Here is a 23887-nt window from a genome sequence, read left to right on the forward strand (position 1 = left end):
TCTTGTAATCTGGGTTATGGTTTTCATCAGGTGAAATGCATGGCTCATTCAGGAAAAGTATGATTTTGTCGCTGTCGGGTGGAAACCTTGAATGTCCAAAACCATTTCTTTTTTATTATTACAAAAACATTATTTAGAGCTTGTAGATCTGCCATTTTAAGTACTTTTGTGCGATACTCTTGTATGATGAAGTAGGGCATTCATTTACGAAAAAAACGTAGAGCCCTCAAGATTTTGAGCCTTTACAGCTGCTTAACCGTAATCTGGTAGTCAACGCCTGTTCAACACCATTTGACTGTTGACTTTCATTGCCCATCCTTACTTTACTTAATTTGTTTATTTTTATGTTTATGATTTTTATTCAGCATTAATAGCAGGTTACAATAGTTATAGTTGCGGATACAGTAAGACTCATGCCTTTTTCTTTTTCATATGTACAAAGACAGACAGTACAGTACAATTCACTAAACATAACGTTTAACACTTAGCTGGTTCAGAGTACAGGGCTGGTTCAGTTCGACACAACATTCAATTTTCCCCATACCCTCCCTCCCTCCCTCCCTCATGGGTCTTTAGTCCCCGTTCGTTTCACCACATGAAAATTAATAGATAAAAATAAAAAATAAAATAAAATAGATCCTAAGAAAAAGAAAAACATTATGTTAAATCAGCAAAGTCCACAACATGTTATAAAGGGGAAAAGAGAAGAAGAAGAAAAAAAAAAAAAAAAAACATAACCTAAGAATACTCCTTTTCCCCTCTTTCTCTCCCTCTCCCCTCCTCCCCAGTAGAAAGCAAAGTAGACAAAGGTAGGAAGACAGTGTGACGGCGTGAAGGGCAGATGGGGGGGGGGGGGGTTCCAGATCAGTGGAGGGGTTTTGTCACAGGCAACCTTATGTGGCCTCAGGTAGTCTCGTCAGATTGGTAAGATAGGTTATTATGGAGCCCCAGGCGGACAAAAATCCACCTGGTGATCCTCTTAAGTCAAATTTAATTTTCTCTAGTTTCAGGAATAACATTACATCTTTCAGCCATAGATCTGGTTTCGGGGCACAAGGAGATTTCCACTCTAGGAGGATTTTCCTCCGTGCCAGCAATGTAAGAAAGGCAATACCATTCTGTGTTAATTTATTAAAAGTCTGATCTTTGGGCAGGACCCCAAAGATAGCAGTTACAGGGCTGGGCTGTAAGCTAATATTAAACATTTGTGATAAGTGTCTAAATATAGTAACCCAGTAACTCTCCAAACGAGGACAAGACCAAAACATATGGGTTAGATTTGCCGGGGATGTTTGGCATCTATCACAGCTGTCATCCACAGTAGGGTATATTCTAGACAGTTTGGCTTTGCTATAATGAGAGCGGTGTAAGACTTTGAGTTGTATCAGGCTAAGTCGAGCACACGAGGTACTGCCATTCACTCGGATCTGAGCTTGATTCCAGATATCGTCTGTGATGGGTTCCCCAAGTTCCCCCTCCCACCCTGTTTTAATTCTATCCAGAGAGGTGACCCTTAAAGAGGATATAATGTTATAAATAGAAGACATGAGGCCCTTTACCTGCCTGGGAGCATCCAAGATAGACTCCACCCCTGACCTGGCCGGAATGTTAGGGAATGAGGGATTATATGTTCTGGCAAAATTGCGAATTTGAAAGTATCTAAACAGGTGAGAGTTTGGGAGTTCATATTTAGTTGCCAGTTCCCCGAAGTTAGCAAAAATTCCATCTATGTATAAATCCTTTAATTTTGAGAGACCCCGTCTATGCCACATGGAGTAACCTGGGTCTGTCCTTGCCGGGGCAAATAAGTGGTTGTTATTTATAGGGCTATAAAGGGATATTTCACGGAGGCCAAAGAAGGTTCTGAATTGAGACCATATCTGCAGTGTGGTTAAAACAATGGGATTGGAGGTTTGCTGATTAGGGGAAATAGGCAATTTGGTGGTGATTAACGCCAATAGAGATGTCTTGGGACAGGAATTTGCTTCAATTTGACACCAGTCCAGGTCAGGGTTGTGGGCCCAGCAAGTGATTTTAGAGATGTTAGCAGCCCAATAATAATACCTAAAATTAGGCAGGGCAAGGCCACCGTCATCTCTATTTCTCTGTAGGTATTCCTTCTTTAATCTTGGAGTTTTTCCTCCCCATATAAAAGATGAGAGTAGTGTATCCAGTTTACCAAAAAAGGATCTGGGGATAAAAACCGGCAGAGCTTGGAATAAATACAGAAAACGGGGCAGAACATTCATCTTGACACAGTTTACTCTCCCTGCCAGAGATATATTGATGATTCCCCATCTATGTAGGTCCAATTTAAGTTTATCAACAAGGGGTAAAAAATTATCTCTAAACAGCCCATCTAGAGTCCTACGGATGTGTACCCCCAGGTATTTAAAGCCAGAATCTGAGGTACGAAAGGGCAGTGATCTATCTGGAATATGACGGGCCAAGCTATTTACTGGGAAACATTCACTTTTATTATAATTTAATCTGTAACCAGAGAAGGTACCGAATCTGTTCAACAGCTCAATGATCTTTGGGGTGGTGGAAATTGGGTCGGATATGAATATCAATAGGTCATCTGCATACAGAGAGAGTTTGTATTCCATTCCCCATCTACGGATTCCCTGAATAAAAGGGGCTGACTTTAGGGCGATAGAGAGGGGCTCAATTGCAAGAGCGAACAGTAGGGGGCTTGCTGGGCAACCCTGTCTACAGCCTCTTGAGAGTGTGAGCATCTGAGAGTTCATCCCATTGGTGACAACGGAGGCTTTTGGGGCTGAGTAGAGAAGTGAAATCAAAGAAACCAGGTTGGAACCAAAACCAAACCTCTTGAGAACCTCCAGTAAGTAACCCCACTCGACCCTATCGAAAGCTTTCTCCGCATCCAGGGAGACCACCACCTCGGGGGTCTCCGAGGATGCGGGAGAGAGAATAACATTAAGGAGACGGCGAATATTCGATGAGGAATGGCGGTCTCTAATAAAACCTGTCTGGTCAGTCGAAATAATGTCGGCTACAACCGTCTCCATTCGTGAAGCCACAATTTTCGCAAGAATCTTATAGTCAGCATTTAAAAGGGATATGGGACGATATGAATTACAATTCAGTGGATCTTTATCAGGTTTTAGAATTAGGGAGATTGATGCTTCTGTGAGTGTTTGTGGTAGGGAGCCTTGGTCTAATGAATCACTGAACATATCCAATAACAGTGGAGCTAGTTTGTTAAAAAATAGTTTATAAAATTCAACTGGGTAACCGTCTGGGCCAGGAGCTTTCCCATTTTGCATCGTTGAAATTGAGTCGTTTAACTCACTCAGATTCAAGGGTTGTTCTAGAGTCTCGCGCTTAACAGGGTGGAGAGTCGGGAACTGGAGGTCCCCAAGAAAATTCATCATATCTGTGGTATCTACAGGGAACCGAGAGGAGTATAAGTCAGAGTAGAAGCTTTTGAACGTGTTATTAATATCGGCTGGGATAACTGTGCATGTACCAGATGGGGTCCTTATTTGAGGGATGTTTCTAGTTGCACTCTCTTTCTTGAGCTGATGGGACAGTAAGCGGCCTGCTTTCTCTCCATGTTCGTACACGAGGCCTCTCGACCTCAGTAACAGTTTCTCGGTTTTCTCTGTTGTAAGTAAATTATATTGCATCTGTAAATTTAGCCTCTCTTTATACGTTTCAGGGGAAGGAAATGTTGAGTAGTCATTATCCAATTTTGTAATGTTTTCAATTAGCTGGTCCTGTTGCTTTTTCTTTAATTTATTATGCTTTGAGCAGTATGATATAATTTCACCACGGATTACGGCTTTCAAAGTTTCCCAGAGTAAGGATGGAGATACTAAGTCAGATTTATTGTTTAAAATAAATTCGTCAATTTTGTTTGAGATCAGTGAGCAAAAACTAGGGTCGTTTAATAATAAGGGGTTTAATTTCCAGGGAGGACGAGGTTTATTTAAATTCGAAAAGTTAAGATCAAGCAACAGGGGGGCGTGGTCTGAAATTACAATGGCTGAGTAGTTAACGTTTCTAACTGAGGGTAAAAAGAGCTTATCAATGAAAAAGTAGTCGATTCTAGTAAAAGTTTTATGGACATTCGAGAAAAATGAGAACACTTTTTTATCAGGAAATTGAAAACGCCAGGGGTCCACACATCCCACTTGACTCATAAATGATGATATGGCCTTAGCCATCTTGGAGAGGGGTCTTTTCTTTGAGCTCGATCTATCTAAAATTGGATCAATGGTACAGTTTGCGTCGCCTCCAAAGATCAATTGATAAGAGTTCAGATCGGGCAAGAGAGAAATTATCTTATTGATAAAGGCTTCATCGTCCCAGTTAGGGGCGTAGATGTTTACCAAGAGCACTGGTGTATTAAAAAGACATCCGGAAACTATAATGAAACGACCATAAGGGTCAGAGATAATATCCTTTGTAGTAAATTGAACCTTTTTATGGATTAGAATGGCAGTACCCCGTGTTCTCGAGTCAAAGCCTGAATGAAAGATCTGACCCACCCAATGTGCCTTCAGTCTAGGTTGGTCCTTTACGGTCAGGTGCGTTTCCTGTAGGAAGGCAATCTCAGTTTTAAGATGTTTCAAATGGGAGAGAATACGCCCTCTCTTAACTGGGCCGTTCATTCCCCCAGTATTCCAACAGGTGAACCTCAGGGAGTCGCCCCCCATCCGCACGCCACTATTGGTCAAATTAGACATAATTTTAGCCTAACCTAAATAAACAAATTTAAGAAGAGAGGAGAGGGAGAGAAAAAGAAAGAGAACAGAAGTGGGGAGCAATGCTGATAAAATATAGCTGGAGTAGTAATACTTAGTATACCAAACCAGCCCCAACAAAAGGATCAAATAAGCCATATGGTGATGAACAGGACCCAAAACCCCCCTCCCCCCCAAAACAAAATACACATAGACAGTGACATGGACAATATGAGAGGCATATGGTAAGAACCAATACCTGACCTTGTCCCCCAAACATAAAACAGACAAACACATCAAACTAAACATGACTAGATTTAAAAACCCTAACATTAACCCTATTCCTAAGCCTGTCTTCTCCGCAAAGACTAGCTGCAGGACCCTAAACATTATGTCCTTCCGGTCGCACTATACTCTGAACCCTCTATCATAGTGAGGGCTCCTGAACATATAATATCAGGCATTGTGATAGGGCATGAGTTTCAAAGCTCCAGACAGTATAAATTACTTTGTTTTCAACTCCAGCTGTCCACACACCATAGCACCCTCTCTGGGAGTGTGTGGAAGTGGATATGTGCGCGCGCACGTGTATATGCTCGTGTGCATGCACACATGTGTATGCATGCACACGGGCCTGAGGATATTGATTTGTTTATTTTTACGGGACAGCGCATAATAATGAACACCGCATACAAATGCAACGTAAATACACTGGATTTAGCAAGAATGCTTTCATCCGTTGATCCGTAGTCCCCACAAGAAAACGTTAAACAAGTTATAAAACGCAATTGCAATACAGGAAGAACATTGACAAAGGCAGCAAATAAATAAACACAATGTGTATACACACACCCCTTTTTATGATTGTACACAGACACACACACGCACGCACGCATGCACGCACGCACGCACGCACGCACGCACGCACGCACGCACGCACGCACACACAGTGTGTTATCTAGGGCATGGGTGTTGCAGACCATTTGACGTTTGCGTGGTAACACATTCATCTCAGTGCAGCCTATCTGCTGTGTAGAGACCACCATGGCTATCTCTGGATCTCTCTCTCTCTCTCAACATTTTCTCCAGTCATCAGATGGTTTGTTAACTCCTGCTGTGTAGCAGACAATGCTGACTACAGTATCTGTATTCGCCTATTCCCCTCCTCTCCATATCCCTCCCTCTTCTCCTCTTCCTTTGTGGCTTCTGCCCCTTTTCTTCCTTTAGCCCAGTGATTACTTTACTGTGTGTGTGTGTGTGTGTGTGTGTGTGTGTGTGTGTGTGTGTGTGTGTGTGTGTGTGTGTGTGTGTGTGTGTGTGTGTGTGTGTGTGTGTGTGTGTGTGTGTGTGTGTGTGTGTGTGTGTGTGTGTGCGCGCTCTCATTGATATGCCTCAGTCCTGATCGCCGTGGTAGCAGCCTGTCAATCACAACACAGCGATGCCCTAAAAGCATATATGTTGCTTTATCATCCCTTTGACTCTGAATGGGACCATAATTACCAAAATGAACTTTATGACATATTGACAAAAACTTGAAACTAGTGACTAAAGTAATTACTTACTTTTAGAGTCTTTGGTATGAGCCGGCCCGGGGATCGAACCCCGACCCCCCACCTGATTCGGATGCTATCAATGCATAGAATGGGAGATTATCACGTTCTATCAGACCATTGAATGGGCGAAGTAGGCGACCTACTAGCTACCCCGCGATTTATCAGACCATTCATTGGGCGTAATCAGGAGCTACTGACCTACCGACGGAGATGACTTAGATCGGTTTTGGTTTTGGTTGTTTCGGTTTCGGACCATGACGGAGGCGCGCAGTCTCAGGCGAGCTGGAGCCCCGCGACGGGCCACCGAAGGAGCTAAGGCGACTGAGTTGCCGTCCGGAGCGGTGCGACGCTCGCCTGTGCCTACTCAGCGCCGTTCGAGTTACGTACCGATACGGACAGAATCGTAAATATTGTTGTGGGGACTGCTCCGCCTCCATCGGTAGGTCAGCAGCTCCTGATTACGCCCAATGAATGGTCTGACAAATCGCGGGGTAGACGGTAGCTCGCCTACTTCGCCCATTCAATGGTCTGATAAAACGTGATAATCTCCCATTCAATGCATTGATAGCATTCGAAGCCGGTGGACCCCCCAGTCTCAGAGCGCCCAGTGTCGGCTGCTCAGCCGCTCCAAAAATATCCAACATTGCGACGCCCGGAGCCAATAGGATCTGGCTCCCGTGTTGCCAGATCATGTGCGCATATCCCCCCACCGGTATGGACTAGTTATGTTAATTTCAGGTCGAATTATAAACTGTAATTGTGTTTATTTTATTTTATTTACAACACGGACGGTGCTGCTGCTGGCTGTGTCAGCTCAGAGCTTATCTCAACGCGAATTCACCGATCGCAGGGAATATATTTATTACAACTGATTTGCATTAATCACGGAACAGTGGGATTCAACAAAGAGCAAAAACGTTGCTCAACAAGTCGGGATTCATCTAATCAACACACGGGAGAAATGTGCATACTGCTGTATAGACTGCTGCTGTCTGACAACTTTTGATTTTTGTCATATTGATTTAGATGTGAGACGCCTGTCATAAGACACCGTTTTGGACTATGGTCAGTCTGTTCAAGCAATAAAATAGAATATACATATTTCTACATAACAGCTTGGCAGTAACAGCCGAATAATGGGGTTGTTGACAAGTAAAATAACCTTCATTGCTTACAATACATATGCTGCATTTCATACTATAGTAGCCTAAACACTAAATTATGTCAGATACTGTAAATCAATTGATTTAGCGATCCTTATAGCAGATCTAATGGTGGTGATGATGGTAAAATTATTTAAAAGTGTCCAAATAAGGCTTTAAAGGGGACTTGAAGGGACAGAAAGGTCCAAAGAAATGCATCTTAAAATGACATGTGTGTTGTCATGTGATTATCAGAGGATACCAGTAAGCATTTAGCAATATAAAAGAGTCTGCCTGTCTCAAGATTGCAGGTACTCAGGTAATGAATAGCTACTATGAGTCTGTCTATTCAGGTGTTAAATAGACCTGCTGTTCCTGACATTCTTGGTATACTTCATAAACAATAGATGTTTTGACCTTTATGTAAAATTAGGGGTATCTGGACAAATGTGCATCAATTTACACTGCTATTATAGCAAGCCATTGTTATTCAGCAATAACAAAATAGCACTCATTAAATGCCACTGATAAACATAATTCTGGGTTCTATTGAAAAAGTAGCCTATTATAAAGGTTTTAGATCTGAGCTAAACCTGCACATACCCTGTACATAGCTTGGCAGTATAGCCGAATACTAGGGACGTATACAGCACTGTAGTAGCTTATGTCAGATACTGTAGATGATAAACATGCTCGTTATCGCTCTCCTGCATTCACAGCAAACAGCGAAACATGCACACACGGGCGCACGCAACACACACAGACGCACAAAAGCAGTTTTGTATTGTGCTGCTGGTCTAGCATGGTTCATTTGTTTGTGTACAATTCAGTTATGAATTATACATAATGTGTCTCCCCTCAATGTTATGAGAGTCTGACTGGAGACATGACAGATAACAGTCTGAACTCTGAGGAAGAGAATGCACTGCAGGGAAATAATAATGTTTTGAGACAATATAGAATGCAAAAGAATACAGAAGAGTATAATAGACACAAATAGTATACATTAGTATACCTCTGACTAGCTCCACCCCCAGCCCGTAGTACCCGAGCACCCAGCTATACACAATGGCATTGTCAATTGGCACAACTGTAATAATAATACAAAGACACATGCAATGAATTAATACCCCCCACACACACACACACACACACACACACACACACACACACACACACACACACACACACACACACACACACACACACACACACACACACACACACACACACACACATACTGTACACATACACACAGTACACGATCCTGGTCTCATTTAAATCCCTTCGCGTACTGTCGCTGCATTCAGCAATTATAGCTTCTTGTGTTTACAAATGTTTGTGTGCGTGTGTGTGTGACCTACCTTGGGTTTAGATTGGCAGTTAAGTCTCACTTGCCATGAATACCAATGAACACTGCTTAACCTATCGTGTGCATCAGTGTATGTACATCTGTGTGTGTGTGTGTGTGTGTGTGTGTGTGTGTGTGTGTGTGTGTGTGTGTGTGTGTGTGTGTGTGTGTGTGTGTGTGTGTGTGTGTGTGTGTGTGTGTGTGTGTGTGTGTGTGTGTGTGTGTGTGTGTGCGTGCGTGCGTGCGTGCGTGCGTGCGTGCGTGCGTGCGTGTGTTTTAAGCAACGTGTGGTTAGGAGTGGGTCCTTCTGTGTGTGCTGAGGATGCATGTGGTTTCATTCCTGTCACAGTTTCTGTGAGAAAATCAATCCATCTAACATCCTATTCAAACAACTCGCCCAACAGCACATACCTGCGTGTGTGTGTGTGTGTGTGTGTGTGTGTGTGTGTGTGTGTGTGTGTGTGTGTGTGTGTGTGTGTGTGTGTGTGTGTGTGTGTGTGTGTGTGTGTGTGTGTGTGCGTGCGTGCGTGCGTGCGTGCGTGCGTGCGTGCGTGCGTGCGTGCGTGTGTGCGGGGGGGGGGGGGGGGGGTATGGAGGCTCGCACGGACAAAGGACATGACAAGCAGAGAGGAAAGGTTGCATTTTACAGAGTCTTTTATTATAAACAGCTGGGGCAGGGGGGGGGCAGTACATCTAATGGTTGAGTGTTAAACCTGGGGAGAGACAGCACAGAGAGTTTAGTTGTTGATTTCTACCCTGCTAGAGCGGGTAACCCTGCGTTGTTCCAGTTACAATATAGTTTTAAGCCTGATTTAAACTGTGTGAGCTAAGGCGTGGCTCATAGCTCCAATATAGTACAGAGCTATGAGCCATGAGGCATGGCTTGGCTCATACAGTATACAGTAAATTAGGCTTTATCCTCATTCCTCACACACAGTTTCCCCTGACTACGTTCTCAAACCCAAATTTCTGCCTCCTCGCCTCCTCCGTCCTCCAGCGTGACCTGGAATATCGTTCACGTCCCAAAGCTTAATTGGCTTTTGAAGGAGCCGAGAGTAGGGCTGCAACTATTTCTCGGTGATAATTCTATTGATTACTTTTTTGATTGATTGAATAACCGAGAAGAATGAATCAGCGAATCAAGCCCTATTTCATCCATCGTTGCACAATGGTGTTGTGCAAAAAATAGTGTAAATAGCCGTTCCTACAAGCTCAGGACACATCACATCACTACACCTTGTGAGCTTGTAGATCGGCTATTTGCATATTTATTTGAGACGCTTATTATGTCTTTTTTGCTATTTTCGCCTATGATGACATAATAAGGAACGATTATTTTAATAATTAATATTGCTCTTATGTGAGCGTAGTGTAGCAAAGAATACCCTAAGTATATATACGTGTACTGTATGTCATCTGACACATTTGACGTCATCGTTTGTCCACGTCAACATTTCGTGGAGAAGTACACAGAACAGTTGTTCTCAAACTGGGGTACGGGGACCCCCATGGTCCTTGAGGAGTTAGAGGACTGTAGCTCAGAGAGTTAGGATTGTTGTGGGATTGGTGAGATTTTAAAAGGTATCCTAATGCATATCAAACCATTGACATTGGGTATTTTACACCCCTAGTCTGTATGTCTGTACATCTGTGGCTACCACAAACCACTACACAGCGTCATAATGTCCTTTTAGATTTGGGCTATAACCATTATTTTATACTTTGGCTATTCAGAATAGCAGATACAAGCTCGGTGCCGCGCTATGAGCTTGTAGATCTGCTATTTTTGAAAAATCTTGAACATTTTGTGCAAATCTTTGAATATCTATTTTTTAAAGCGAACATTTGCAACTGTCAAATGTCTTAACAAATGTCTTAATTTTTCAGTTTTTCCATGTCAAGGACCCCAAAAATTACATGTATTTGGCCGCGGACCCCCATCTCAAAATATGTTGTTCCAGGGACCCCCCAGAGGAAAAGATTTGAGTTAAAAATTTGCTTTAAAACATATGTATATTCAAAGATTTGCACAAATGTTCCAACATTTTCAAAAATAGCAGATCTACAAGCTCATAGCTCTATGACCTTGAATATCTAATATTCTTAGCCAAAGTATAAAACAATGCTTAAAGTGGTTACACAGACGCATTCCTATTTTAATGGGTTAAATCAGAATGGCCTAAAACTAATATAGAGATATGGCTGACATCATAGTACTGACGTCATAGATGAACCATAATGGCGTCGGCCAGTCACGTTAAGATCTCATCATCTCAGATCCACTGTCCCACCATGCCACTGACCACAGGTCAATCTGTAAGTCCATATTTGGACTTATGTATGATGTCATATTGATGAGATATTGATGGACATCATCCACTAGTCCCCCGTCTTTTCAATTATGTTTTTTGGAGAATAAGGCAAGGCAGGGCAGGCTTATTTGTACGCAGCACATTTCAAGGCGATTCAATGTGCTTCACATGAAACATTAAGCAAAATAAACACCTTAAAGGACATTTGAACTCAGTAAACACCTAGTCAAGACAGAGCCAAAACACTATAAAAGTACATTTGAAAACAATACGTTCTTGTGTTTGAGTTGGTTCTCCATCCATGTCAGCCATGGATGGAGATGATGTTGATGACAGCCAGGATGAGATGATCAGCTACAGTGCATCCAGGGCTGCTGGGTGGAACATCATCTCAGATGACTCTGATGACGCCCGCGAGGATTCCGGGGAGGGACATTCTGACACGGGTGAGGAAGAGGAGGAGGATCATGTTGATGGGGAAGAAGATGAGGAAGAAGAAGACAGTGATGATGATGAGATGGAGGAAGAGGGTAAAGCCTTGGAAGAGGGGGCGTTGCGGGCGGGGCCGAGTGCAGACCTTGAGGACCCAGAGGCGTCGTGCCCCATCTGCCTGAACTCTTTCACGGTTCAGCCCGTAGCCACGCCAGAGGGCTGCACGCACTATTTCTGTCTGGACTGCATCCTGGCGTGGTCCAAGAACGCCAACTCCTGCCCCGTGGACCGGATGCTCTTCAGTAACATTTACCTCAGGAGGTGTTACGGTGGCAAAGTGCAGAAGGTGATCACCGTGAAGGAGGGCCAGGAGGACGGCGAGCAGACCGACTGTGAGGTCTGTGGCGGCGGTAACCACGGAGACCGCCTGTTGCTCTGTGACGGCTGCGACGGCGGGTACCATATGGAGTGTCTGACGCCGCCGCTGTACGCCGTTCCCGTAGAGGAATGGTTCTGCCCCGAGTGCAGCGCCGACGGCCATCATTCGAGGGTTTCTGCAGAAGAGCAGAGTGAGACGGATAGCCCGTTGAGTGAGCGCCCCACCGCGGCAGGCGCCACCCGGGCCATTGCCCGCACGCGGCAGAGCGAGAGGGTTCGCGCCATCGTCAACCGCCATCGCATCACACAGGCACGCACCACGCAGCTGACTCCTAGTTATCTGATGCAGTCCACCTGGTTGGAGGAGACCATAAATGATGTTGCGGCGGGGCTCAACACTGCGGTGTACGTACGGGACCTTACACCCCACGCTGCCTCCAACCGCCCACGCAGGACAGTAAAGAGGAGAAAAAGAAGAAAAAAGACCACCTCCTCGGTCAAAAGAGGAAAAGGCAAATCGGAGAGTACAGGAGTCAGGAGGCGGAGGAGGAAAGTGAGGAGGAAAAGGAAATCCAGAAAGGGGGTGTCGGTGAGAAAGCGTGCAACGCCCCAGGACCGAATTGTTCGTAGCATTGGTATCAGGAAACCCACGAAGGGGTCAACTCTCCCCACAATATATCGGCCCGCAAAGCACAGTCGGGGCGGCACGCGCGCCGACACCTCCCTGTCTGTGTACGGCAGTCGGTTTGACTTGGATCCGTTTGTTGATGGTGAGGAAGAAGATCAGCCAGGCTTTGTCACATCGCTACTAGAGGCCAAGAGACGAGGCATCTCTCACTCTGCCCTTCGCTCTCATCAGCCTGTTGCTCGACCGATCATCGCTGGCCTCTCCAGAAGAGCTGTGGGCCCCCCCCTGTCACAAGCGGTGGTGGAGCCCACCCCCACGGCTGACCTGTTGGGTAGCATCCTGACAGGACAGAGCGTGCTGCTGATGGACAGCGCTGACGTGGTCATCAACAGAGACGGCTCCCTCAAGGCTACCAAGCCAGTGGCTTTGTCACTCTCATTGAAGGCAGGTGCCAGCAGCTCTAGAGAAACAAGCACTCAGGTCAACCCAGGGATTTTGCCTAACCTCGGAGACCATCTGGGACCCTCACAAAGTCCCATGAACAAGTCATCTTCCTCCCGGAGCTCCCCGCACCCGTCTCCTTTCCCCCACTCGTCATCTTCACCTCAGTCCAGCCATACCCATCCACCCACTCTGGCTCAGCCCTGGCTGAAAGGTCCTAGCTCCTACAAACCCAGCCCCTCTCCTGGACTTGGCCATCGGGGTTGGTGGGCCCAAGTTGGTGGGCCCTGTGGATCCCACAGAAGGACCACATCATCTTCCACTCCAGACACGCGTCTAGATATGGCAATGCCACTGTCTCAGCCTAAAAAGACAGCTGCGTGGATCGATGTGTCTGTGCTACCAAGGATACCAAAAATAAAAAGGAAGAGCAATTATGACCCATTTTGACCAACACTGGGTAATTAAAAACGTTTTTTTTTCATATTAAAGTAGACGATCATACCTACAAAATTAGATTGCATATTCAGATTTACTCAATAGTTTTGGAACTAAGTCTTATAAAACCTCACAGCAGTTGTACAGTCCTTCACAGCTGTCCCACAGGACATTGCGTGAATGTAGTTGTGAAATTCCTTCTTTTGTCTCTACCTGGGTTCTGCGTCGCTCTGTAGGCTATTTATTGTCTTGAGTTGTCCTCCCAAACCCCTGCCTCCTTGTAATTGAGATCCCAAGTTCCAACAAAAGTGATGTTGGATGTTGTGATGTGATGTTGTGATTTAATGGTTAACTAGAATGGTTAACTAGAAAAAGTCCTCCTCGGAGCACAGGTCTCCGCCAGGTCATGTAGGTTATTGTGGGCCAGCAATGTTCGGAATTCGCCAATCAGGATCGAATATGGAAAATCAGACAGATCTGTCTGATCACTTGGATCAGGCGATCAAGACAGATCTGTCTGATAAAGATAAATTGTACCGATTTGAGTGATGTTTGGACACAATTTGTAGGAGTAATATTAAATAATCCTGGTGGCGCTATAACAGGACAATGTGAAAAGGTTAGCATTTCTTCCTCGGCCAAGTGGGAATGTGTGTGCAAAGGTCCACAGCAATCGGATGCTGCGTTTATGATTTGAGGCATTTTGTAAAAAAAAAACTAGCCACTCGCGCAAAATTTAGATGCCAATCTTAGCCAATCAGGATGGAATGTGAAAAATCGGACAGATCCGTGTTGATCACATGACTATAGAGATTGTGTGTACCAATTGGCGTGATGTTTGGACAAAATGTTTCGGAGTAATATAAAAAAAAATGTTTTGCAGAAATCTGCCTCCTGGTGGCGCTATAACAGGCCAATCTGAAATATTCGGGGGAAGAGGTTCTGCTCTGGCATCCAGGGACTGTGTGTGCACAGTTTCGCTGCGATCAGGCCAACGTTGGCCTGATCACTGGAGATAAGCTGCTCGCAGACGGACGGACGGATGGACGGACGGACGGACAGGGTGCAAAGCGTAGTCTTGGCCACGCCTTCGGCCTGGCGGAGACAATAAATCAGTAAAGAATGGAACACGCATTGTGTCATGAATGGTCGCTCCAAACAAGATGGCAGCAATAGTAGTGGTGGTGGAGAAACCCAGGAGCACTACTGACCGGCAAAGGCAACTACAGCAGGTATGCACGGCCTTTGGAAGGAGAGAAGGCAGCACAGCGTGGACCAGCAACAGGGCAGGACTGAAGCCAAGACCAGGCCCAGAGGCACAAGCCAGACAGAGCAGGCCTATAGTTTATAGTATTTTATATCATTTTATGCACCAATGCCAGTTGTATGTTGTTCTGTTTCGTCCGTCTGAGACCAGTCTAGGACTTCAATCATCAATCAAATCAAACACTCTAGTGTTTGACGTGAGTTTTTGAAGGTACTTTGTAACTGTATGACCTTAGCCTAGGCCTACTTGTGAGTTTGTTTGTTTTTTTGCCATTTTGTGAGATCTGGCGTTTGATGTTTTTGACTGCACTGTGTGTTTTTTTTTGTTTCTCTGCACCTGAGCTTCATCTTCATCGCACAACAGTGTTGTGCAAAAACTTTGAAAATAGCAGAAAATATCTACGAGCTCACAATGCGTTGCAAAGTGGCGCGTTGTAAGCTTGTAGATCAGCTATTCTTGCTATCTTTCTAAGTTTCTGAGACTTCTTTAAAATTTTTGCCTAATGACTTTCCCCAAATAGGGATTATTTTATTAAAGTATCGATTAAAATAAACAAATGAATAATGTTTTTGACAGGAGTGACGTGAGAATTGATATCCATTCAATTGTTGGATACTGCAGCAGTCTCCTCGGGTTATGGGATGGAAACTACACTGTCTGGGAGATGGGATCCAAAAGCTGTGTCGTTGACTTCAATGGGATGATTTAGAGTTTGATATGCTTGTATACTAATACTGTAAACATGTAAAGTAGCTTGCCATCTTATCTCTGTATAACGGTGATCAAAAAGCTGCTGAAGCAGTTCATTCACCCCACAGTTTTTAGTTTGTGTGTCATCTTACAATCACAGAATCAGAAGAATCAGAATCAGCTGTATTGTCACATCACAGGTTTACAGATGTAAAATAATGTTTTTTTATGCGTGCTCCATTTCGTTATTTCAATGAGAAGACAGAGGATAGAGGTAAAGTAAGAGAGATTGGGGGAAAACACTGGATAGTAATCAAATATGAATATAAAAATATACAGATTGTGTACGTGTATAGAGCGCAGGTGTGTGCATGATGTTTAGAACATGGGTTCTCAAAGTGGGGTCCGGGGACCCCCAGGGGTACTTGAGGGGGTTCCCAGCTAAATGATGTACAGGAACCAAATGGACCCATATGGGTCTGTAACGCTGAGAGTGTACAAATGGAACCAAATGGACCCGTTAGGGTCCATTTGGTTCCATTTGTACACTCTCAGAGTTAAATTAACATTGGTTTTACAATGTGAATTGGGGTCCCAGAGGTATTAATGCCATTAAATGGGGGTCCGTAGCCTAATGCATGTCAAACTGGGGGTGTCCTTGAAGTTAAAATGGTTGAGAATCACTGCTAGAGAGCCGTAAAAACCTTCTCTTATTGGGGTCCCTGGCTTATCTTTTCAAATGGGGGTCCGCGGGGTAATAAGTGTCAATTAGGGGGTCCTTGACATGAAAAAGTTTGAGAATCACTGGTTTAGAACATTATCATCACTGGAAGCATTGGGCATGGTTATACCAGTGTCCAATCGCATGGCCTTTTACTCCTCCCTGCTGTAGCCCCCCATCAGCCTCTGTGGAGGACGCCACTGACTTGTGTGTGTGTGTGTGTGTGTGTGTGTGTGTGTGTGTGTGTGTGTGTGTGTGTGTGTGTGTGTGTGTGTGTGTGTGTTATCTCTCTCTGGGTCCATCCTCCTCACAGTTCCGCTCAGATAAATGATTCCATCACTTTGTTTACTTATCCTCCTCTCTCTCTCTCTCTCTGTCTGTGTCCTCCAGATACCTCAGATCAGCTATGCCTCCACGGCCCCCGAGTTGAGCGACAACACGCGCTACGACTTCTTCTCGCGCGTCGTCCCTCCAGACTCCTACCAGGCTCAGGCCATGATGGACATCGTCACGGCCATGGGCTGGAACTACGTGTCCACGCTGGCGTCGGAGGGCAACTACGGCGAGAGCGGCGTGGAGGCCTTCGTCCAGATCTCCAGAGAGGCCGGTAAGGAGGACATCTCAGTGTGTTACCGCTTCCTGGATCTGTGTTGTGAATTTAGCTGACCCTCCATGTGGTCCTAAGAGAGTCTCCCTCTATCTTAACACATCCACCGCCAAGGTCTAATCTCATAATGCACTTACCACTGCCAAGCTTTTATTGTCCTTTTTTGTTTTTTTGATTCCGCCATAGCCCCCGCTAAATCCGTTTAAAATCCGCGTTCATTTGGTTCGACACAAACACGGGATCCGACATTACAAAACACCGAAGACCGCGACGCGATCGGTGCCTCCATTTTGGAGAACGAGGGCAAAACGTTACAGTGGGGGATGCGGAGAGCAAAACAACAAGCTGAGATAACCGCTTCCAAAGTTGATCGCTAGACAGGAAACGGAGGCGGGACAAAAAACGGAAACAGTATTATTTAGTTTCCGGTCCCCCCCCCCCCCCCCCCCCCCCCTCTGCACCTGTTCGATTTAACATGGGAAAACACCCGCCCCGTAGGACTACGGGTACGGCGGTTAACGGTTGGATTTAACGGCCCGTAGGACTACGGTCTTGGCGGTCAATGTGTTAATGGTGGTGAGTGACGGTTCAGTTGAGTGACAAGCTCGGAGAACAAGATGACACACCTCAAGTTCTGAAGTTTATTACACACATAGAGAATACTAGTACTGGACACGTGGTGTCAAAGTGTGTGCCCTACGCAGATGACAGTGAATCAACACATGTATTTACTGAGTCAAGCAGATAAATGTCAGTCCTATAATCATGTAATCATAATAGCCAGTGTTTCAAATGGAGTTCAGCCATATAATAAGTGGCCTTGGGAACCAGCGGCTCCTAAGCCACGTGGCCCATAGGGTCAGGAGCTTAACTCCTGTTTCTTTAGCATGAGGCAGCTTGATGTACTTCACAAGTACACACACTGGACATGATGCTAGTATTTAGGGATGGGACGATATGAACGTTTCATGTCACGATTATTGTGACCAAAATAATTTCGATTTACGATATCGCGATAATCAAAATGCTTAAAACTCTTAAAATGCCACTTTTTGTCAACCACTTGAACCCCAGCAAAGGATAGTCTGGAGTGGAACATTTGCCAAGAAAATAGCTGATCTCCAAGCTCACAACACGTCGCGTTGTGAGCTTGTAGATGGGCTATTTTTGGCAAAGAGATTTAGAGTGAAAAAAAGTTCTTTGCAGGTGCATCTTTACCAATTCTAGAGGGTTGAAGTGGTACTGGATATGCAGCTCGGCAAAGGTGAATTGATCCCAGTGTATGACGGAGGACAAATCCACGATAAATTTAAATATCTGATTATTGGGGAGCGTTTTTTATCGTGATAAACGATACTAACGATTATCGTCCCATCTCTACTAGTATGTCACATGATGTACAGTATAAGTACTACATCTCCTGGACATAACACTAGTATGTCACATGATGTACACCCCCTGGACATAACACTAGTATGTCACATGATGTACACCCCCTGGACATGACTTTAGTATGTCACAGGGACTTACCCCCAATCCCACCCTTGATGTTGAATGCCAATGAGGCAGGCATTGTTGGGTACCATTTCTTTATAGTCATTTGGTATGACTCGCCATGGATTGGCATGACATGAACGTGCGCTTCCTGTCTGTATGTGAGCAGGAGAGTTGTCACAGATCAAACCCTATGTGTGTGTGTGTGTGTATGTCTGTGTGTGTGTGTCCGTCTGTCCTTCCGTCCGTCCGTCTGGAAATACATATTTTCAATTATGCCATACTGTTGTGTGTGTGTATATTAAGCCTATTTGACATAAGAATCCAGCGCTTACTGTGATGTGGCAGGAATTGTGTGCGTGCGCACGCGCATTCTCGTGCTGTTTACGGTGTGTCTATCTGCCTGTTTGTCTGTTGACTGCATTGCATGACAGCAGTCAGTTCTCAGAGAGAGAGAGAGAGAGAGAGAGAGAGAGAGAGAGAGAGAGAGAGAGAGAGAGAGAGAGAGAGAGAGAGAGAGAGAGAGAGAGAGAGAGAGAGAGAGAGAGAGAGAGAGAGAGAGAGAGAGAGAGAGAGAGAGAGAGAGAGAGAGAGAGAGAGAGAGAGAGAGAGAGAGAGAGAGAGAGATGCAACACACACTGTATTATGCATTATTTTACAGATGCTACATGAGACACACAGAGAGAGAGAGAGAATAATCACACACACACACACACACACCTACAACACAGCCTGTTCACCAGGGAGTTGATAGGTGATTACATTGTGATTGCATTGTAATGATCGCAGCTTACAAGACTCTTCACATACTGATACTAAACATCCATATTAATTGGTCCTTAATCGCTTACTTGTGATTCCAGACATTCTCTCTCTCTCTCTCTCTCTCTCTCTGTGTGTGTGTGTGTGTGTGTGTGTGTGTGTGTGTGAGCAAGATAGAAAGACGCACGCAAGTGTTTCTTGTTATTTTAGACAAGGACAAATAAACTTATTGTGAATATGCGTCAGTGGTGGAAAAATATTTTACTTAAGTAAAAGTATCAATACTGCAATATGAGTAAAAGTACAAAAGTTTTGGCATCAAAATGTACTTAAAGTACCAAAAGTAAAAGTACTAAAATGTTGGAAAATAGCAGATCTTCAAGCTCACAACATGTCGCGATGCGTCGTGATGCGTCGCAATGTAAATGTACTTAGTTACTTTCCACCACTGATATGCGTATGTATGCATGTTTGTGCGTTTATGTATATGAGTATACATTTTTACTGCAACTCTACATACCAGTTGTATGGTGTTATAAGTTGTTTGAGCCTAACCTAACATTTTCTATTGCCATGGACAATAAACAATGTTGAACCTTGAATCTTAACTCTTACACAGTGCAATTCCTCAGGGTTAACTGTGTAGCAGGAGGAATACGTTCACATTTCCTCATGGGTGAACACACATAGACTATTAGTTTATACAGACCACCCCCCCACCCCCTCAACGCGCCTCATTGTCGGCAGCCAACTTTATGTATACACCGTGTCATGTTTCTGATTTAACAGCATGTAATTAACCCCGATCCTCAGAGGTTAATGAACAAATAAAATACTATGGCCTGTTTGGAAGAGATTTATGTAACATGAGAGAGAGTCATACCACTGTATATCATGGGACCTCTACTTTCTATACATATAAAGCCCAGCCCACCATTGCAGCGGTCTGAATTGCCCTTTTGACTCACGCACACAGATGTAAACAACCAAACAATGGTAGAGTTTGGATGGAGGCGAAAGAAGATCAACCTTTTTTTGAAAAATGTATGTTTGTATAAAAAGCTACTCCACTAAAGTCACCAAAAAGAATGCTGCACGTCGTATTGTGGAGAAAGTGGAACTGAAAGTTCTTTATCACGTGTGTGTGTGTGTGTGTGTGTGTGTGTGTGTGTGTGTGTGTGTTTGTGTGTGTGTGTGTCTTTTTACCGCGGCGCATGCACCTGACGAGAGAGAGAAATAGAGCGAGCGAATGGGAGAAGGAGAGCTATTTGATACAATATAATATAACAAGTTCAAGTGCTATGGAAACGGTAACTATCTCTGCTCCTCGCCTTGATGTCTGTCCGTCTGTCACTGCGCAGTTTAGGGAAGGCCTGTCTGTTTTTTTTATCACTGTGAAAACGGCTATTGGTTGTAGCTCTGTGCCTGGATATGGACTGTCCAGATGTTAACCACACTTCTAGAATTATGTCGCAAGTGGTTGTAAGTTATTGTAAGTTGCAAGTCGTTGCAAAACAGTCCCCCAAATCAGTATTTACCTATCTACTCCCAAATGGATAAATCAACACTGTGGAATTTAGTGTGTACTTTCATTACATTCACAAACATAAGAATATTTATATGAATTTGTGCACACAAATGAGGCTGCTTTCCACAGATGTTTTAAGTGATAATCAAAGTGTAACTTATGATTTATAGTCAAATTGTCTTTTCATGTTTGTCTGAGTAGAACTTGTTTGATATTATCACCAGACTGTGATGTAACTAAAGAATGGTACATGATAGTATATTTATTATTGCTTGCGTGCGTGCGTGCGTGCGTGCGTGCGTGCGTGCGTGTCTTTACCCATCAGACACCATATCTCCTCCACTGCAAGACACTAATGATGAACTGAGGGGAAAACAGAGAGAGAGAGAGAGGGAGAAATAATTAAACAGTTATCTCCAGATGCATTTAATTATTTCCCTAGCTCTGACTAATCTTCAGACCTTGTGCTCAAGTTGCCTTCTTTTAATTGGAGCCAATCTTCTCCCTCCACTGTTAGGTGGTCCATCTTATTATCCCGGTTATACAACGTGTCTTATAACATGATATGGTCTGATTATGTATCATGTTAGGGTTTTATATACTTAACATGATAGGGTGTTATATATCATGTTAGGAATTAATAGGCCTATACTTTGACTTAAACTTCAACTTTAAAGTTTACACCCGGTATACAGTAAAGGAGTTATTTGTGCAATATGGTCATGCATATGCATGTGCCTGTTCTGCATCTGCTTAGCTAAATATCAAACATCAAAAACAAATATCATATATACATGCAGCATATTCTGCAGTCTCTTACACAACACCCCCATTCCTTCAATACATGAACCAACCCTACAACCCTTCCCACTCACTTTAGATGAGCTAACACAGGAATGCTGTCTTAGCCTTCTCTAAAACACCCTGTGCAATGCTCCACACATCCCAGATTCTTCTCCCTCTTGGCTCCTAAACTGTGGAATCGATTCCCACAATTTTCCGACGTGGTCTGAAGACTCGCCTCTTCAGACTCCATATACCTCACCCCCTAGCACAACATGAAACAAATGAAGTCCCTCACAAAGCATTTACTGACAATTGAGATAAGGCCAACATGTCAGACACGTGACCTTGGGGTGTTGGGGTGGACAGGTAAAATGGTGGACCATGGGAACCAGGTGGTTGGGAGAGGGTGAGTTGAAAATGCCAACAAACACTCTCGCCAGTTGGTGCTTGGTTTCATGCAGTCCATGCCTGCAGGCCATGCCACACACCCTTGATACCGTGATCCTGTAACTTGTTTTCTAGCTGAACTCTGTAGGCAGCATTTGCTTTTTCTCCACAGCCTTTTGAAATTAATATTTCAGGAGTTTGTACTGTATTGCTCTCTGTCACCACACTTAAAAGCAACATTTTTCTTCCTACATTGCAACCAGAATTAAATATAAAAACAGCCAGGGCTTGTTGTTACTTACAAGAGGCACAGCTTCAGTAGAATGCACACAGACTGACATAAATGTATATAGGGCATTGCAGATTCAGAGTGGGTGTTGATATCAACCTGCCCATTGTGTGTGTCCCAATAAGTGTCTCTAAGCAAGACACTTAACCCCTAACGGCTCTCTGGCCGCTGCATTAATAGTGCCCACTGCTTGTAATAGGATGGGTAAATGCAGAGGGAAAATTTCACACATTATGTGCTAATGTGCTGTGACAAAAATAACCTGAAGGAGTCAGCACTGAATAATTATTATTATTTTGATCATGAGTCCTGAAAACACTCGGTAAGTAATGTCAAATCAGTCTTGCAACACGTCTGTATAGCCTGAGACCAGTGGTGGAAAGTAACTAAGTACATTTACTTGAGTACTGTATTTTTGAGGTATTTGTACTTTACTGGAGTATTTCCAATTTCCAATACTTTTACTTCTACTCCACTACATCTCAGAGGCAAATATTGTACTTTTACTTTAAAACTTTAGTTACTAGTTACTTTTCAGATATAAACTATGATATAATGAAACATACATTAACCACTTTAGCCCTATTTTATACATAGGCTATTTGAAAATAGCAGATCTACAAGCTCACAACGCGTCGCATCGCGACGCGATCGGCTATTTTCAAATATTTAGTACTTTTACTTTTGGTACTTTAAGTACATTTTGATGCCAATACTTTTGTACTTTTACTCGAAGTACATTTTTAATTTTGGACTTTTACTTGTAACAGAGTATTTTTATGTTGCTGTATTGGTACTTTTACTTAAGTAAAGAATTTTAGTACTTTTTCCACCACTGCCTGAGACCCTTATTTACCATCGGCTTAGATGTTTTCAGTCTTTGAAGGCACTTGGAAATGAGTGATGTGATGTTATGGACTCACTAAGCAGGGCTTTAGTCGCAGCGTGATTTTTGCCTCTAGGGCGGAAGGAAGCATTGGTCCAGGGTTTTATCCCGCCTGGAGGCATTGTGGATCTGAGGCTTGTATCTAGTTAGAGTCTTCTTTAGGGAGACATGGTTGAGATCTCCCAGCACGATCACAACTGCATCTGGGTTGGAATTCACCACGACAATGAAGTGATCGATCAATTGCAGTGTAGCTGACAGAGCCCACTGCACACAGGATGAGGGAGGTAAATTCCCGGGGCAGGTAAAGAGGCTTGCACTTAACTGTGAGAGTATTCTTTTTTACCCCCTTTTTTCTCTGAATTTAGTTGTTAACCCATTAAGACCTGGAACAGTTTTTTTTAGATTTGAGCTAAAAAGCATTATTTTACACTTTGGGCTATTCAAAAATAGCAGACATACAAGCTCATAGCGCGGCACCGAGTGCCGCGCTATGAGCTTGTAGATCTGCTATTTTTGAAAAATTGTGAAAATGTGTGCAAATCTTTGAATACATATATTTTTAAAGCGAACATTTTTAACTCAAATCTTTGCTTCTGGGGGTCCCTGGAACAAAATATTTTGATGGGGGTCTGCGGCCAAATACATATAATTGTGGGGGTCCTTGACCTGAAAAAGATTGAGCACCACTGATAGAGAAACACACGTTTTTCAGAATACTGTTGAGATTTAGGAGACATGTAGAATCGGCTTCAGGTCTCAATGGGTGAACTGTGAGAGTATTCCTTTTTACCCCTTTTTTCTCTGAATTTAGTAGCCAATTAATTCCTCCCCACGCATTTCTGTGTTGCTACTGCTATTGTAACCTCCTGGCTCACCTGCCAGTGAGCAGCCCCCACCGGGAGAATTTAGCGCCTACGTCCTACTCTTCCCGTTCAACATACCCCACTGACAGGCACCACCACAGTCTGTAAGAGTTTGTGCAGTAACAACCATCACCCTCCCCGTCTGGCTTCCCTCCCCCAATTGTGTTTGTATAGATGCTCGGCCAAACTGCGGATGCATTGCGGTGGATTCAAACCA

General features: G+C 43.9%; 2 protein-coding genes across 2 annotated transcripts in view; both read left to right on the forward strand.

Moving 5' to 3' along the window:
• The window catches only part of grm8a (glutamate receptor, metabotropic 8a), a gene marked incomplete at its 3' end in the record, with an annotated part of 340950 nt that overhangs the window by 103554 nt on the left and 213509 nt on the right, over positions 1-23887 (forward strand). The window contains exon 2 of the mRNA XM_084049615.1: positions 16456-16672. Coding sequence (XP_083905741.1) covers positions 16456-16672 — 217 coding nt within the window. The remainder of the gene's footprint in view (positions 1-16455; positions 16673-23887) is intronic.
• LOC311040024 (PHD and RING finger domain-containing protein 1-like) lies at positions 10997-13399 on the forward strand (the record flags this gene model as incomplete). The annotated part of the gene is made up of 2 exons (XM_084050097.1): positions 10997-11066; positions 11379-13399. 2 exons carry the CDS (start codon positions 10997-10999, stop codon positions 13397-13399), a joined length of 2091 nt encoding a protein of 696 aa, XP_083906223.1.

Source organism: Gymnoscopelus microlampas (genome assembly GCF_963454915.1).
Source record: "Gymnoscopelus microlampas genome assembly, chromosome: 23".
In the NCBI taxonomy this organism is placed as follows: Eukaryota; Metazoa; Chordata; class Actinopteri; order Myctophiformes; family Myctophidae; genus Gymnoscopelus; species Gymnoscopelus microlampas.